At 44.4% G+C, this 18,728-nt stretch overlaps 1 protein-coding gene across 1 annotated transcript; it reads left to right on the top strand.

Moving 5' to 3' along the window:
• Positions 1 to 1,584: 1,584 nt before the first annotated feature.
• Pgcl (Pepsinogen C-like) lies at positions 1,585 to 2,945 on the top strand. Its single transcript, XM_017178568.3, has one exon. The coding sequence runs from the start codon at positions 1,605 to 1,607 to the stop codon at positions 2,853 to 2,855; it is 1,251 nt and encodes a 416-aa protein (XP_017034057.1). The 5' UTR covers positions 1,585 to 1,604; the 3' UTR covers positions 2,856 to 2,945.
• Positions 2,946 to 18,728: the final 15,783 nt, after the last annotated feature.

The following is an 18,728-nucleotide window of genomic DNA, read 5'->3' as shown; positions in this document are numbered from 1 at the left end:
TGAAGTTAAAACGCAGCGCCCAAGGGCCGAGGGCCATATAGCATGCCCAAGATATATATCTCCGACCGCAGCCAGCGAACTTGAGTTCACTGTGCAAAACTTCTGAGACTTTAAAGTTTTGGAAACCAAAAATATTCTAGAAATTATATATATTATTAAACAAAATATAGCAAAAAAAACACAATAAATCAAAGAAAAATATTTAATAAATATGCCATTTTGGAAAGCTGTTTTTTTTTCTCAGTGTAGCCCCAGTTCACAGCGGGCCAATGACTTCTGCAAGCTTCTTTGAGCGGCATTTGCGTGTGAAACTCCTTTGAAATTGGATAGAACCCAAAAGAGCAGAGGCTAAAAGGCAGAAAAAAAGACCAACTCTGGATCTCCAGGATCCTGGATATATGTATAGCTTAGTGCTATATATTGTTCGGGTGACACTCGGGCAGATCGAAATCAATTTGCAAATGGTTCAGTGCATTCGGGAGTGTAAAAAATGCATTTTCTGCGCCAACCAAAAGTGATCATCGATGCCTTTTTTTTGGCTTTGGTGTGCAGTGCCTTTCGCTTCGGGTGATAAATTTTCAATTTGTTTGACTTGAGCGCCCACGCAGAGCATCGATCGGTATGTATATGGAATCCCCCATTGGTAGCGCATCCAATCCGAGTTGACACTGCCGCACGGGCGACAAAGCGGCCTTATCATGGCCCATTGTGTGTAGTGCAACATTAGGTCACGGCTCATCAAGTGGCCGACACCCAGGTCACCACTGAGCATAGGTCTCTGCCCGTGTGTCCGGTGGTCCTAGGTCCTAGGTCGTAGGTCCTTTCTATGCATACATTAAAAACAATAACTCTTTGTTTCATTCATCCTCGTCGTGTGCATCTTGGTGGGTCCAAGTCCATGGATATTCCCATACACTCTGCCTGACACTGTGACATCTCCATTGGCCAGCCGGGATGACAGGCAGGTTAATTAACATTTTTCAGGCACTCCGTGGCAAATTTTGCCGGACAGGAAGTGTTTTTCATTTGAATAAGGCTTTTCTTAAGGATTTCCTATAATGAAATAATATAAATTATTATTATTCTGAATTCTGTGACTAAGTCAACTTCCAGTGAATGATTTATAGTGTGAAATAAGTATGCAAATGACGCATTTTCGGTATCCAAGGAAAACCTTCGTTGTCATTTCCTTTAATTTACAATCAGGGATTAACCTAAGGTGATTTTTCTATCGATTAAGACGCACACTGATTCATGGCGTGTTCGCTTTTCAGCTTGATAACAAACAGTCTTATCGCGGTGAGTAGGGGAAATTGTGAAATATATATCTTAAGGGGGAAAGTTGATAAACTATTTAGAGCTTTTACTGGCATATTTTCTATAATTTATGTTATAAAAAGAATAACGTTTTATCATATTATTATGTGAGGTCAAAAAGTCATATATATTTTTAAATAAATACCTTAGAATTATACACCCAAGTTGCTGTTATCGTTATCGGTAAGCTAGATATATATATTTATATATATATACATTTTTTTTATAAGAACTCACCCTGATAGTGGAGTGGCAGTTAGTCGCGTTTGATACTCGCACCGGTGGACATGTCTTCCCACTTTACAGCAAGGGCGGCGGCCCTCCTGGCCCTGACCCTGACCCTGCTCCTGGCTGTCAGCGAGGCGTCCAGGATGGCCAAATTGCACCGGATTGCAATCCACCGATCGCCGAACTTTGAGCGCAGCCAGAAGGCCGTGGCGGCGGAGAGAGACTTGGTCCAGCGAAAGTACAGCCAAAACCTAAGCCAAAAGGCCAACGGCTATCCGGTGGAGCCGCTGTCGAACTTTGACAACTATCAGTATTACGGAAACATCAGCATCGGCACTCCGCCGCAATACTTCATGGTCCAGTTCGATACGGGCTCCTCGAACCTCTGGATCCCAAGTGTGAACTGCACGAGCGCGGGCTGCTATGACCATCAGACGTATAACCAGACCGCCTCCAGCACGTACCAGGCCAACGGAACCTACTTCTCCATCACCTACGGCACTGGCAGTGTCAGTGGCTACCTCGCCGTGGACTCCGTCTCCGTGGGCGGACTGACGGTGGCCAACCAGAAGTTTGGTCAGGTGTACACCGAGGTGGGAACGAACTTCGTGGACGCCCTGTTCGATGGCATCTTGGGCATGGGTTTCCCGGCTTTGGCGGCGGACGGTGTTGTTCCCCTCTTCCAGAACATGATTAGCCAGAGCCTGGTGGCGAACAGCGTGTTCTCCTTCTATTTGCGCGACAACGGCTCCACCGTTAACTACGGTGGCGAGCTTATCCTGGGCGGTTCGGATCCCTCGCTCTACAGCGGCGGCCTCACCTACGTCCCAGTGAGTCAGCCGGCCTACTGGGAGTTCATCACGAACTCCATCAAGATCGGGAGCACGATCATCAGCAAGGGCGATGCGGCGATTGCGGACACGGGCACCTCCTTGATCATTGCTCCCCAGGCCGAGTTCACCGCCATTGCGGCCATCTTCTCGGCCGACTCCAGTGGCGTGTTCTACTGCACCTCGACCAAATCCATGCCCGATCTGGTCATCACCATTCAAGGCGTAGACTTTAGGATCTCGGCCAGCTATTATGTGGAGCAGTCTGGCAGCGCTTGTCAGCTGCTTATCCAGTCCATTAACCAGGAGTTTTGGATTCTGGGCGATGTGTTCCTGGGCCTCTTCTACACGGAGTTTGATGTAGGCAACCAGCGACTGGGATTTGCTCCAGTCAATGCGGCGGATTCTGTAAAACAAATGGGTCTGTGGAAGGTCCTGGCCTTGGTCATGGCTTGGGGTCTGTGGAGATTGGGGAACTAGTGTCTTTGTGGGAATTGCTGTAAATAGTTTATAATTTTTTTTTTTCTAATTTAAAAAAGAAGCGAAATTTAAATAAATCCACAAAACACACTCATAAAAGTAATTGTTTTATATTTTATATTTTTTTTTTATAAAATTAAAGAATAATTTCTAGAATTAAGAACAAGTTTCCATAAATTTTAAGGCATTATTTCTTCGGTTGACCGATTTCTTTTGGTGAATCACGGCTCATTACTCAAGCAGATAGCACGGGCTGTAGATAAACATTCCGTTTACTATCAATTTTGTGTAAAAAATAAGCACGGGATTAAGTCTGGCTGCTCCACACACAAACTGACCTAATTGAGTTGCAATTGGAGTTTGCCCTTCGCCCAGGCCTCTGAGCCAATGTTTTTTCGTTCGTTTTTTTTTGCAGATCCTCGGGGATCAGTGATCGCAAATTGTGCGGACCTAATTGGCCTGTCGCGTGATTTATTGTGGAAAAAAAAGAGCAACGTTGAGGAGGGGCTCGGTAAAAACAACATCTCGAAATTGGAACTCAAACTCAAACAGAAAATGAAGTGAATTGGAACTCAATGAGCGTATTATTTATGTGATGTTATTTTTTGTGCTTTAACTGGGATTAGGACTCACCGCTCTCCCACACGGAGCTCTCCCGGTGGTCGAATTCCCAACCAGGTCACGACTCCAAAACATTGAACACTGTGAAATATTATTAGAAATTTTAATAAAAATTTAATAAAACGCTAAAGTTATTCAACTAATTAAAATTAATAGTCATTCTGATAAATTCTAAGAAAAATAAGGATAAAATTCTTTGAAGTGATTAGGTAATTCAACGATCTATCAGTCATAAAATGGTTTTATATTTGAAATTTTCAAAACATTTCGTTTTATAAATATTAGGAATTATTATAATAATAATTCTAAACAATTAGTAGAAGGTGTATTTTGTTTTTCACTGTGCACAACCCCAAGAAGATCGCTGCTCTAATGAGCGCGTATCCGCCAGATACACCGCAATATCTCGGTCTTTAGATTTATTGACCCCCACAATTGCACGCCGATGCTCTCATCAAATACCAATAAAATATCATTTGTAGCAATTGCTTTGAGGATCGATCGCCAGAGATCCTGGAGCACAGCGGACCACCGGCATTTGACCCGGAGAATGGGCCAATCTGTCTCATTAGCCGGCAAAAGCTGAGCTTGATTTATGGTTGATCGGAAATCGGGAATCGGCAATTGGCAATCGGCCATCGCCATGTTCCCTCTGCCTCGTTTCGTTTCGTTTCGTTCAAGTTGTTGTTGCTGTGTTAGTCGGGCAGATAAATCACATTAAAATATTTCACAAGCCGGCCGCTGCTGCGTTGTCCCGCTGACAAATCTCTAAACGGAATCAGTTAACAACTTAACTAATGATTATCAATACGCATTTAAACAGCAAACAGCCCTCGCTTATCGGCATATCGATAAGTTCCCCGCAGCAAGGAGACAAAAGTCGCGTCGAAAGCCGAAAGGCACACGAAATAATCTTTGATACGGCTTTGTCGCTTCGCACATCTGCAAAATGCGGTTGTTGTCTCTTCGCCTTTTGTTTTAATTGACACAACGACCAGCGGGAAATGTTGGTACAAGCCTTGGGCTAAAAATATTAGGAAATTAATAAAATTGATTGAAAATATAAGTTATAGATAATAAAATTTAGAAATTAAAACATCCTTGAGAATTTTTGGGAAATTAAAATGTTAAATAATAAATAGCTTGGCCATAATGCCCTTAATTTTAATTCGGCAAGCTATTTCAAGTCATATTTTTTAAGATTGAATACTATTATTATTAACTTTATAATATTAAACTTATTGAACTAACATTTTTCCGCCTGTACCTATTCTCGCGCATGCGCGCAGGTGTATGATGCCCTGTGTTGGTGTTGCACGTCTGCCCTGTTGTTGCTGGCTGCGGTTGTTGTTGCTGTTGTTTTCCTTCAAAATATGCAAATTAAATGTAAATACGTTCTGCAACTATTTAGCAAAGCTCGGCGATCAATCCCGACCAGAATCTTTGTTATTTATGTGGAAAAGTAATGTCGCAACCTTCGAGTATCGAAACCGATTGTCTAATTGGGAAATCAAATAATTCCTAGCAAAGGGGGAATCACTAACGCCTGGTAAATTTTGTTCACTAACTTTCTGCCTTTGAAACAGGGACTTCCTTTTCAAATTAATTCGAAGCTGAAAGATTTACTCTACTTTCTGTTTTTGTGCAGCTTTGAAGTCATATTACTTACGCTCCAATTGTCTGGCGATTATTTAAGGCCACTCAGAATCGATCAATTACATTTTAGATAAGCTGATTGATTTCGAAGGGAAAATACATATAGTAGAAAGCCCTGGTTCGTTATCGGTTTGTTTTTAATGCCCTTGCAAAGGGCTTTATAAGTAAAGTCAGGAGTTTGCCATGGAGCAAGGGAGCCACTCTAAAGTCGGTTTGTTCAGTTTCAAAATTATCTGAATAAAACTATGGATAGTATATAGGTGGGAACGGGATATAGGGACATAGGAAATATAGGAAAATAATAAATAATTATGTATTTAAGTAGCCAGTTTTCCAGATATCCACATATTTATGACGAGAACTAGGGTTTTAATTAAATAAAATAAACATAAAGTTGATCAAAAGTAGGGAACTCAAGCTTCGGCTTCCTGAAACTACATAGCTTTCTTTCTAGTTTTTTTAATCCCCACCGATTGTAATTATGAAATTGTTTATTATGACCGGGAAAAGTGTGGCCTGGTCGGGGGGAGGGGAGACCCTTGCAAGTGAGAGATAAATCAAGGGGATAACGGCGATAAAAAGCGTTTCGCTGCGGATTCGGCCGGCACCTCTTCGTTTCGCTTCGTTACGTTATTCGATTCGATTCGATTCGATGCGATGCGATCCGTAGTATATTGGGGCCTCATTGCAGAGCACCTCGTCGATAAGGATAACTAGTTTCGCGGACGGCCTGCTGCCACGGCGACCTAAGTGATTACAGTTTATGAGTTATTGTGAGGCAGCAGCAGCAGCGGACATCAGATATTATTTACTTTAATCTGCTGCATCGGCCGACTTAATTGCAATGTTGTTGTGGCTGGAGGAAAAGTGGCCACAGTTCCAGCTTCAGCTTCAGCTTCATCTTCAGCTCCTGTCACGCATGCGGCACACTTTTGCGCCCCGAAAACTGTGTAATTTGTAGTAATTTTGCTTGAAAGCCAACTTGCAACTTGCAACTTGCAACTGGCACTGCCGCCGTCAAGGGAATATGATAGCGGCCAGTGGAAACTGGGTCAAAGCCTTATAGTCGTCTTGCTGGGATCCCGCCATAAATGAAAATGACGCCGATTCGCCAGTTTAAATTCGGTCTTGGTCTCTGGAGTGGTGGCGGTGCCACAATAAAAATTTAGTTTAATGAAAGTGTTTTCGGTTGCTGCTATATTTTGATGGCTTGATTGCCCCTGGATTGCGGCTGGATTATGGCATGGCAATGGCTGCACGGCCAGAAAAAGTGGGATGAGCCGAGTAGCTTGTGATACCCACTCTTGGATGATCCTTTTTTTTGTGGCCAAGTTGGTTGACATCATCTAAGACTGAGTACGAACTTTAGAAACTGATAAGGGAATAGTTAGTTGATTTCTTATATATTTTCAATCAAACCTGAACTAGATCTTTCGTTTTTTCTTACCGTGTAAGGATATTACGAGATGAGCTGGAAGCTTAACGAAAGTGCAACCGAGCAACGATTTAGTAAAGCTAAATTCCGACCGGCTTTACCCTTGGCATTTATGGCATAATTCTGTCTCATCAGCGGGGACAGATATATAACTATGGAGCGACCATCTCGCCATCATCATCATCATCATCATCGGGCAGGCAACAGTAGCCGATGGATGGCTGCCGGCTGAAGGACATGCATGCAACAGGATGTGGATTAAATGGAAAGTTAATCAATTAAAATCGTTTACCCAGATCAAAGCCAGTCCCAAGCACGCCCCCTTAATCGGGGGGGCCTCGTTATGCATCTTACCATCAACCATCAGCCCCTTCGGTCAAGTGACTTAATTAGCATGCCAAAAAGGCAGCCCGCCGTCGAATCAATCAAAAGATGCCACAAAAAATGTGGCTACAAAGTACGCGAACTTTCTTTCTTTCCACGCCACTGGGAAAGTCAGGCGGATCATGCCCTGCCTGCCTGGTGATGGATTCGAAGGTGGCACCCTGGCTCATAACCCGGCTAATTGAAATATTCTTAATCAGATTCACCCGGCGTACGCGAGATCTGCGCGCTGCGCTGATGATGATGGCCCCCGATGGATGCATTTAATCCGCAATTACTAACCGAAACTGTACGATCCGCGGTGCCACGGTTCAATTTAGCGTTAACTAAAAATAAATCCCAGGCCCAGGTCCATCGATCGATCGCAGATCGGAGCCGCTCTCCGGCAAGTGTGCGCCTCGTTAAGACCAGTTCCTCCGTGTCCTTAGCGCTTAACAAGGTGGGCGCGCCGCGGCTGAAGAAAGTTCATATTCATTTCGAAGAGTACTCCCTGTTTTGCTTTTTTTCCTGCTTTTTTTTTTTTGGGAATTCGCGCCAAGTCGTTGAGATTAAAGAGCTGCCGTTTAGTGGCTACTTAGGCGGCGATAAAAAGCGACGTGAAATTGCATTAAACGGCATGCCCCCAATGGTGAAGGAGATTTGGGGCAAGCTTAACAAGCTTGTAAGTTGAAATGGTTTTTTAAAGAGCTGCGCCTTGGCCCCAGCTCCAGCTTCAGCTTCAGCATCAGCTTTGACTTTGGCCAAATGCAAAGCCATTCCAGTTAATAATAATCCGCACAGCAGCCGCAGCAAGCAATTACAAGTAGCTTTCCAGATTGGATATTGTAGATCGATAGTCGCAGAGTCGCAGATAAAAGGCCGACGGAGGAGGAGCACACACACACAGCCGGCACAGTGGGTAATTTTTATTGACATCCCCCTCCGAGCGGCGGCCAGGCCTAATGCTATTAAGCCTTCATGATCATCAGCGCTCTGGCAGCAGGTACATCACTCACTCTGACTGCCCAGATCCCGACACGATGACGGGCATCCACCGACCCCGTCATGCTGCCAACAATCTGTCCAAAAGCGATAAAGTTATAATGGTGCAAATGTCGGACACAGTTTTCTGAAATGGACCAGGCGGTCATCCCAGACAGCCCCAGCCATGGAGCCTCGCAGCCTCGCAGCCTCACAGCCATCATCATCATCTAAGTCGAGGCGACGCGACGTGTCTTAGGCTTAAAGCCAGTTCGGGCCAGGAGACGACGGCGGTGGGGCACATGGCCTTTATCGCGATGCTTTGGTTTCGAAACTGTTTACAAACTGTCTGACAGAGTTTTGACTGCTGTTCGTCCCGTTGATGTCGCCGGCCAGCGTCCCAGCATCGATGATGATGATAGACTGATCTTTCGGAGCCGAAACCTGGATGATGTACTCCGACTAGCTCCGGGCGATCGGCTACATGCTGTGTGCCGACTCCATGGCTCTGTGACTCAATGCAACCAAAGGGCTAAGGGGGCGGCACAGGGCGGCACAGGGCGGCACAGTGGGCGTGGGGCGTCATGAGAGGAAAGAAATCGAAAAAATCCACAGCCAGAGGTCAGAGGACACTCAATTTCATACTTATTTTGGGGGAGAATATAAGAGTACTTTCCTTCCCAAAGACCGCTCTCCATTTCAATCCACTGTACCATATGTAGTATTCCCCCCAAAAAAAACCCAAAATCGCTGTGGATCATCCATTTCAATTAACTCCTTGTGGCCAGCTGCATTAGAGAGGGCCAGGCGGTATTTTGTTCTCAAGATACAAACACTGAAAGTGTGGCTGGCCGCACACCTTCTTGGAACTCCTGGCGGAGTCCTGCTGGACAGCATCCATCTGCGGCCACGGCCAATCACTGTCTGTAGCCCCAAGGAGCTGGCGGCTATTTGCACTATGCAGATTCTCGAGATGCCATAATTTAGGTGCGGGCGAGTCGCAGTCGCTGTGATATATGGCACGGGAGACCCTAATGATAATGACGCGTGGAAGAGCTCACTCGGAGCGAAGGAAAGGCGAAAGGCGAGTCCGAGGTGAAGGCTTATCGCGGAATTATTGATTTTAATTCTTGCCCCTGCCGCTCTCTCCTGCCAGCTCCGTATCGATCGGGACGGCACACTCGGCAAATGTTGACTCCGCCTGGCTGTTGACACAGCCAGTGGAGCGACGGCGACGGCGACGGCGATCGCTGACGCTGACACAGTTATGCAAGTTCACAACACCCACGCAGAGTCGTCACTTAACCGATTCCCGATACACTCCACATATTTACATAAAAGGAGAAGCAAACAAACGGTTCCGGCGAAGCCGGCGGGTCACCACGATATCGGGCCCGGGGTTTGGGATCATAAACTGAAGACTCGCGCCAAATCTTCATCAAACACCAATCTATCGTCGAATGTGTGTCTTGTTCAAGTGAATTTGGAATGCCGCAAGCGTGGGTGTGATTATTCCTATCCTCCTAAACTTATCAACAGATATCTCTCTCTCGCCGGCACTATCTGTGGCCCAGAGGTATGTATGTATTTGCATAACCAAGTGGTTTACATTGCATTGGACTTTGGCTTTGGGCGGAAATGGCAAATAAATGCCCGAGAATTGTGTCATCCCATCGAACGGCTATCGGTCTAGAAGAGAGTCCCTATTTAAATCCCTTGTAAAATATAGCTTATTAAAAATATATGTATGTATGTTTTGGCTGAGCTAGAGATACCTTCAGACCCAGAGATCCTCAGCGACAATTTACGATGCGCCTCGCACAATTCAAATTCTAACAAACTGTACATCATGGCGGTGACATCGTTGTGATCAGGATCCAGGCCGGGATCCATCCTGGACGCATATATGCATACAAAGAAAAGAGGCCAGAGGCGGTAGTTTATCACATTGCTCACATCAAACGCTCATAAACTATTTTGTCTTCCTTTGAATCCGAGGAGGAGGAGGAGGAGGGGCTCCTGCTTTCAATCGCATTGTGGTTTGCATTTTTGATTGATCGCTTCATACGTTGCACAAAGAATGAGAGTACAAAATGTAAATTGTACACGGACCATTGGACGCGGAGGAACTGTGAAAAGAAAGGACACAGAAAGGAGAGAGCCCAGCCTTGGCATCGATCATCATTTGGCGGTTTGACGATCAGCACGTCGATGACGATGATAATCAAATCAAAGGAGCCCAGAGATCAGAGAGATCGAAGGGGACAGCAACGAGGCACCATCATAATTTCACCTGTGTCCGCCGCTGGTCCTTTCCCTTAAGATTTTCGGTTCAGTTGAGAGTTTTTTTTTTTTTGTTTTTTTTTTGGGGAATCGCAGAGCGGATCTACCTACGCTGGGATCCGACAATCGATGCATAATTAAATTTAAACAAATCAAACTGCCAGTGCGGCAGAGGAAACAGAGATCAAGTTGTACGCTGGGACCACCGGCGTTCCCGAGCAAGTGAAATAATTTGCTGGGCCCACGATCGATCGATCCAAGATCGGCCTACACAACAGGCTGCTGCCAGGAGAAGCTGCTGCTGCTGCTGCTGCCGAAGAGGCAAAAAACAAGTACATCCCAGGCCGAGTCCGGTTCGCTGATCGTAGGACGATGTCTTTCGGTGGCTGTCTCCTCTGATCGTTTAATCTAGCGCTGAAGATCAAGCGACCTCGTCCCACGTCCCACGTTGCAGAGTCGCGGGCAGAGCCAGAAATGAAATGATTGAATTGTGTCTCGCTGTCGATCAGTGCGTGAGTCGATCGGGCAGCGAGATCGTCAGGCAGCGATACAGGGGCTCCTGGGTTCTGGGCAATGGGAATTGGAGTTGAAATTGAAGAATCAGGGTTTGTATGCAAAGCAAAGCCAGGCAATGAGTATAGTTGAGGGATCTCTTGGCATCTTTTGCATAATGTTGCCCCCGATCCGATCGCATGCAAATCGATACTGACTTTGAGTCCTGTTTCCGATCGCTGTCGCAGACTTTCACAGTTTTATAACAAATTTGATTGAGCCCCCCCGGCACAGCCGATCTCCTCTCTCCTCTTCTCTGTGTCGCCAGACGCCGCCGTCTGCACCTTGCAAATGGTTATGAATTGATTTTTGATTGCAGTCTCAGTCGCATATGCATATGAGATTGATATGCGGATCGGACCGGACCGGACCGGACCGGGTTACCGTTAATACCTGGCCATCCTTTCGGTCTGCATACATTTGCATGGCGATCACCCATCCGGGGGCTCAGCTGCTCCGCAGAGACGTGGGACTGCAACTGACTGGTAATTAGCACGACACACGTGTGTCTACGATTGAGTCATCGGCAGGAGCTAGTCGGGGCCATCGATCATGCAAGATCATCCTTTGTTTGCCGCCAGGTAGCCCGAAAAAGATGTTTTAATGAAGTGCCACTACTCACCGATCACTAATGCGTCTTAATGTTTATGCAAAACTCACACGAGACACGTTGCATGTGATCAGCAGATCTTCTTTATCAGCAGCAGCAACCTCTGGGAGAGATCATAGGGCTCTGGGGAGTTGCAGAAAACAAAATTGCAGAGTTGCAGAATGCAAATTGCACGTGCTGTCCATCCTATCCGATCGAGATAAGAAATGGTTCAGGAAAATTCGGGGATCATTTGATGTCACTGGAGGATAGCAGGGTTTAGCTGGTAGCCGGATTAGCCGGGAAGCTTTTCGCATTAACCGATTATGCCCGAGTATCAGCAGCACATCTAAGATGTGATCTCCTGATGGATTTCCAAGGGTCTATCTCACGATCTGGTCTCCGATCGAGCTTTTTGCTGCTGGCAATCTCTGGAACTTGTCCCCTAATCTGATGACACTCGGGATACGGGATACGGGATACTCCAGTACAAGCACAATCGTACCAGCATCTCCTATCTGCTTGACTTATCCCCAAGCTCACTGCCGGCTGATAACTTGCATGTAGAGACGTCTGAAAAATATATATATGAATCGATGTACCGCTCTAGAAGAGGCGGCTTAAATCGATTTCTCATGTTTGCCGCATTTACAAAAGGGGGAAAGGAAAGGGAAGGGAGGCTGGCCATAAAGAGGCAAACTTTAAGATTAGCCAAGTGCCAGGTTGGTGTTGCCGCTGATTTCATTATCAATATCATCGGGCGGCCATAAGATGATGTAAGATATTCAAGCCGATAAATAATTGCAACAGATCGATGGGCTCTGCCATCGAGCAACTTTATTAGAGCCTCTCGATTCGGGCCTGCTCCTGCTCCTGCTCCTGTTGCTGTTGCTGCCAAAAGACATTAACAAACTGGCCAGAAGATCAAGCGATCAGCAGATCAGCAGATCAGCAGATCAACAGATCAGTGCAATTAAAATGTTATCGCTGTTTGTTGTTAATGTTGACGAGCGGCGATAGAGGGACAGAGACAGAGACACCAAGAGAAAGAGGGAGTGCGAAAAGGCTTTGAACACTTCCTGTATTGATGCTCTTTGGTTTTAAAGCAGTCATCCTGGCTTTTGTCATAGTTTTTGTCACAGATAAATATATATAGGTATAGAAAATAGTTTGAAAAATATATTAAAATGTATTTTATATAAATAAATTATGCAAACGAGCTGGAAAGTATATACTGAATCTTTTACATCGATCTCCAACTATCCTGTAAGAGTATCAATTGTTCGGTTGGTTTAGTTTCCAAAGACCTATGCTTGTTGCTTCACGCCTTTGGCCTTTTCGCTGAAAACTTAATTTAATTAATTGCCAAACACACACACACACACAACACACACACAACACACATCTCGCCCAGCAAGCGGCGACCAGCGACCTTCCCTTCGAGGCGCAAACTTGAATAATTGCAGGACTTGGGGCCTTTAAAGAGCTGATTCACTTTACGAGCGCATTGCACCCAGTGCCCAGTGCCAGTGCCAGTGCCAGCGCCTTTATGATTGGCAATTAATTAGGCCAAAACGCACGAATGCGAATGCGAATGCGAATGGCAGCGATCGAACTGCATCGATCGTGTGGCCGTGGGTTATTTGTTTTTACAGCTACCGTATATAGCCGGACTCGATTTGTTTGCTTAATTAATCGCAGCTGTAATAACAATACCGATCGGGTATGCGATCTCTCGGGGCATGAAATTAGTTTCTCCTTAAGAGTTGATCTGGGTATCGCTTCGTCTCGTCTCGGAATCGATTAGTTCGCGCAATTGCACTTCAATGGCAAAAGTGGCGCATTGGTTGATTGTTCTCCCATTGTCCCTCACACTTGGCCATTGTCCTGGCCATTCGCCATGGCAATACCCATCATAATAATAAAAGTAATAATAATAATAATAATAATAATAACGCCAAGAAGAAGGAGATACCAGGGCATGCTAATCCTTTACCCGCCAAGAAAGACGTGTGTGGGCTGCGCCAGCGCGGGATTAGTTCTCAATGTGATGCACTTTGGCATCCACAATATAATAGGGAATCCTCTAATAATAAGACCGAACGAACGAACTAACGATGGCTTCACGGGAGAAATTCGTTTTTTATTGTAATATCTCTCTGGGCAACTCCTAAGCCGAGGCCAACGAACGTGCCAATAGAGGACCACCCCTAAAGGCCTTGGGCCTTGGAATTTATTGCCCTGCAACCCGGAGTCCCGGACCTATCCTAGTTTTTTTGTTCTTCTCTCATTTGTGTACCTGTGAAAGGACCTTCTTCGCTGCTCTGCATCTCGGGCACTTCATTTCAATTTTAATTAGAGCATCTCCCTTTCCCTACTCCCTTGGCCTTAGCCTCGGTCGATCTGCTGGAATTTTTTTGAAATTTTCCCTTAGTTAGTCCGGCGGCTCCTTCAGATCCGTTTCGATTATAATTAGATGGCAAAATGCCGCCAGAGCCGAATTGATTGTGAAATAATTTCGAGTGCCACCTTTGCGGTGTTGATTGGTCCTCATTTCTCCGTTCCAGGCGAGGTCCCATCGAGGGATTCCGCTCTTGATGTGGCCTCCCAGGCGGGCTGTAAGTGGAGTGGAAAGTCGTGAGGGTTTCCTCATGGTATTCTTTGATCTCTGCGGAGGCGGAGGTTCATTTAAATTTGTTTTTAGGTCCAAAGATAAAAATTATGTTGGTCAAGTATGTTAAGTATTGAGTTTCTGGGGCCTTTTTAAGTGGTTTTTAATTTTTTTGGTTTCAGAATTTAATTTTTTTACATTTCTTACAAATTAATATTCACATATATAATAAAAAAAACTATTAATTATTTGAATATTTATTTTTTAAGTGATAAAATAATATAAAGGGAATGTAGAGAGCTAAATATTTTATTAAATATTAATAAATCAATATAAAATATTAGTAAATTAATAAAATATTTATAAATAACATATATATCAATTATAATTCAAATAATTATAAATAAAATATAAAATGAATAATTATTAAAAATATTAAGTGGTTTTTAATATTTTTGGTTTCAGAATTAAATTTTTTTACATTTCTTACAAATTAATATTCAAATATATAATATAAAAAAAACTATTATTTATTAGAATATTTATTTTTTAAGTTATAAAATAATATAAAGGGAATGTAGAGAGCTAAATATTTTATTAAATATTAATAAATCAATATAAAATATTAGTAAATTAATAAAATATTTATAAATAACATATAAATAAATTATAATTCAAATAATTATAAATAAAATATAAAATAAATATTTATTAAAATATTAATAAATATTTTTATTGGGTCTAAATAAAAATCGTTGTTTTTTAAAATAAATATTTAAAATATTTAAAATTTTAAAATTGTATCTTTTTACTTATTTTAATAATTATTCCCATTTGGGACACAGACACAGACTCGTGGAACTGCCCTCGCAGTCCGGCATAAGCTGATGTATGCAAAATATGCCGACACAAATCAAAAATAAAATCGGCAACTAACGAGCCGCTCTCCATCAGCTTAAAGTGTAGCGATTTCTTGTTTGTTTTCGGACCTTATTTTATTTTATTTTTGCGCGGAAGCTGCTGACAAAAGGCGGCAGGAAAATTAGTTTCAAATTTTTATTGGCGACAGTTGGTAGCTGGTGGCAGGGGAATGGGTCTCGCAGAGACAATGGCTAAGCCACTTAAGTGGACAGCCCCCTGGACAAACAGTAGCTGTGTTTTCCACCGAAAGGTGCCAAAAAAAAAGGATGAAAGGATTGTGAGGACTGTGAGGCCTGTGAGGGCGTGTGCCTCTGCGGCTAACCAAGTGTCAAAATATTTCACTGGAATAACGGAAGAGTTGAGTTGGATTTCCGATTCCTAAAGTCAGTTCCAAGTACGAAAGAAAGGATTTCGAACAGGAAGAGCCTGGCCAAGAGATCGTTTGACATTACCGGGAAGCAGGGAAAGAGGAGGAAGGGTACAATGAGGAGTAAATTGTTAATTTTTTCAGATATTTTTAATAGAACTTGAAGTCCATAAAAACAAATGTCTGATTTCTCTAAAAGTAAACTTATGTTTATAGGAGTTTCTGAGCTAATAAAAAGGTTTGATTATTGGAAATGCTGGTTATAAATTAGTGAAATCACAAAAAAAAATAAGATTGCTGGCCCTCAGGCGTCTGGCTCGTGTGCCAAGGATGCTGGTAGTGGATCTTGGCCTTCTGGGACTTGGAGTGACCAGGTGTGTGTGTGTTGCAGCTGGCCAACTCTCGTGCCAGTTTCGCTAATTGTGTATAAATATTTGGGCAAAACAAACACCAAGGACCAACAGCGATTCGCCACGACAATTAGAAACTGTTTAGTTTTGTGTCCTGCGAACTCGGTCAGGGGCTCATCCCTGTGCCCAGCATGCTAATGGCTGTTAAGAACTCGGATATAGTATATTCCTTGCTCATTTCAAGGTATTTTCAAGCATCAATCCGTACGATCCTGTCGATCCTGTCGATCCTGTCGTGTTGGGCGGTCCCAAATGTCCCATGGACCGGCATTGTTTTCGGGGACAATGTTTTGACCGCATTGCCAAACCAAAATACATTCGTATACATATGCTATATGCCATATATATATGTGTATATATGCCTTGCCTTTCGGCGACCCCCGCGTTCACGGCACCAGCACAGACAAAGGGCAAAAAAGGACATTGGTGGTCCTACCTCCGCTCTGCTGGTCGCGTTTTACTGCAGATATGCGTGACATCTCACTCGGGTCACTGTGTCTCTATTATGGACTCAGGCCTTCTCTCTGTCTCTGGGCTTTTTCCCTGTCATTTTCGTTTTTCCATTTTCATTTCAATTCGATAGCCATTCAATTCATTTGCCTCGATTTCCGTGGGCGTTCGTCAATTGTTCGAGTTGAGTTCTCATTGTCCTGGGACGAGTCCGAATCCGAGTCCGATTCGAGATAAAGATGCGCCTGCGCAATGGCACATTTATTGTTCCTTCGCGGCGCATCTGCAGCCGCAAATTGCCATCTTTCTGTATAAAAAGGGAATGTATATATAGCCATATATATCCCCAGGAGACAATTGAGGCGTGATTGCTGGTAAATCGCCAACTGGAAGACGGAAAACTGGGAGGTCGATAGGTCGAAGATATTGCAGATATTTTTAGTTTTTTTTGGAAACCATAATAATATGAATACTTTTAAGGACTAGAAGTATTTCTCAGCATAATTACGTGCTAATTTGTAGGAGTTCCACAGTTCATTCTTGTTTGTTTGCATATGTAATCAAGGGTTTACCGAGCGGCCTTAACACAGATCTCCGGCAACTGATTGGGCCAAGATGATGTCTAGATCAGGGACCGAGATTATCCGAAAATTGCGCATCATTCCGACAAGAGTTTCCAAATTAGCTCTTGGATTTCCTGAGCACTCACTCGGCGGCTTTTATCCATTATGGCAGAGGCGGCGCGCGCGTGCTGGTCGGAGGCTCTAAACCCATTACGCCAGGCATGTCCAGTTTTTCCCTCCTCCCTGATCCTGGTGTGAAGAGAGTCGTCCGGGAGAAAGCTGCTAAGCCCATTCGCTGCGCATGTCGCCTCGGGGCTCAAAATTAATTAGTTTGTGGAAACGCAAGGCAAGGTGTTGGAAATCTCTGATTACGCCGTCGGAAAATGTCGAGGGGTTCTGAAATTTTAGACGGCGTGTGTAATTGGACCCGGGGAGGGGGAGGTAGGCCGGGGAAATACTTATCAGTAATCATATTTGCCACGCCAGGATCGTCACGATCGTGAGTGTGCAATTTAAGGCGCAGGAAACAACTCAATTTGCTGTGCGCGCATATCCTGTGCGAGGGCGAGGACACGGACGAGGGTCATAGACCGCCTTTCACTCTGATAATTTTTGTGGTTTTAACACCATTTCTGTGGCATTTTTCTATGTGCTTCTCCCTCTTGGTGTCAGGGAAATTGTGGTTTGATAATTATTTTGCGGCTGCCACTTCCTTCCGCTTGGCTTGTAATATCAAGCGTAGCAAAAAAGTATCCTGTACAGGAGGAGGTTATTCTCCTCGGCATTAGACACATACTACACTTTTTAAGCCTCTCCACAAAGAGTAGACATAATTTAGCACTCAAATGAACGACTTTCCACCTCTAGAGATCGGGCTCAAGAGCTCTTTTCTGGCTTTCCAGCCAACGGTTGGACGGAACCACTTGACTGCGACCAAAGATCTGCTCCCTTTTCGCTGCCCCGACTCGCCTCTATTGGAATATACAAATTTGTTTGCTCGCAAAGGCGATGACAGGCCTCAGCGAGCGCGTGTTGCCCGTCAATTGCGACTCGAAACTCTTTCACAAATCCGGCGACTGGTGGCTACTTTCAGTGAGACGTCAATCAGTCAGTTGTTAGTCAGTCAGGCAGACAGGCAATAGAGATTAGAGCGAGGCGAGGAGGAGTTAACAAGTTGTTCGGGGGTAGTGAATGGTTTTCCAAGAAATTTCAGGGAATAGGAGATATTTTTAAAGAAATCTAGAACCGAAAAGGAGAGGAAAATCATCTGCAATGATCAGTGAACTTGTGCAACTCTTAATGATTTTATATAAATAAATAATAAAATCAGCTATTCCCAGGCATCTCTATGTGATCTCCTTTCTTGCCACCTGTGTGCGCAGCATCCCTAGATCTATTTCACACACTCCTGTTTGCGGATCGAATCCCTCAGCGATTCGAAATGCTTTGTTAGCTTTCTCCATCATTTCCCATTTGCAATCGGTTCTGGTGGCGGCTCTGCCTATGCAAAGTGTTTCCATCTTAGCGCCGTCTCGCTGGCTTCCCGCGATCACGCCCCCCTAAGTGGATCAGCAGCGATCGGAGCGGATCGAATAGAATTAAATGGGAAGAGGGGAGGATCTAGTAGAGCTGGTGCTCAATGAAACCGCCGGAGCACTTGCTGCTCTTCCACGAACTCTGGGAACCTCAATTAGAGGGACAACCTGCTGCGAGCTGGTGCTCTGAATTGAATGCTCTAAATTGGCGGAAGCCAAAGGATCTAAATCGGAATCGAAGGAGTGACCAGTGTTTGACCCAAATGTTTAGGGCATAATTGTTCACGCCTCGGCCGGGTTAATGAAACGCTTTGATCGCCAGCGACTCAGATCCGGCTGCGACTATTAATTACCTCACCCAAAAGTCCTGTCCTGGCCTGGAGATTCCTTCAAAGGAGAAGTCTAAGCAATATCCGCTAAATGCCGAAGCGTGTGCCCTCGATTTTGGGTCTAAGATCGGCCGGTAAAATCGGAATAGGAACAGGTATGTATAGCGAAGAAAAATGTTGCTATGCAAGGGACCTCGACAGGACCTG

Source organism: Drosophila kikkawai, chromosome X (assembly GCF_030179895.1).
Source record: "Drosophila kikkawai strain 14028-0561.14 chromosome X, DkikHiC1v2, whole genome shotgun sequence".
NCBI classification, from domain to species: domain Eukaryota; kingdom Metazoa; phylum Arthropoda; class Insecta; order Diptera; family Drosophilidae; genus Drosophila; species Drosophila kikkawai.
This window is presented reverse-complemented; position numbering and strand designations above follow the sequence as displayed.

What these genes read in the sequence shown, in the direction of transcription:
- Pgcl (XM_017178568.3), top strand. Translation starts at nt 1,605, where the DNA reads ATGTCTTCCCACTTTACAGCAAGGGCGGCGGCCCTCCTGGCCCTGACC.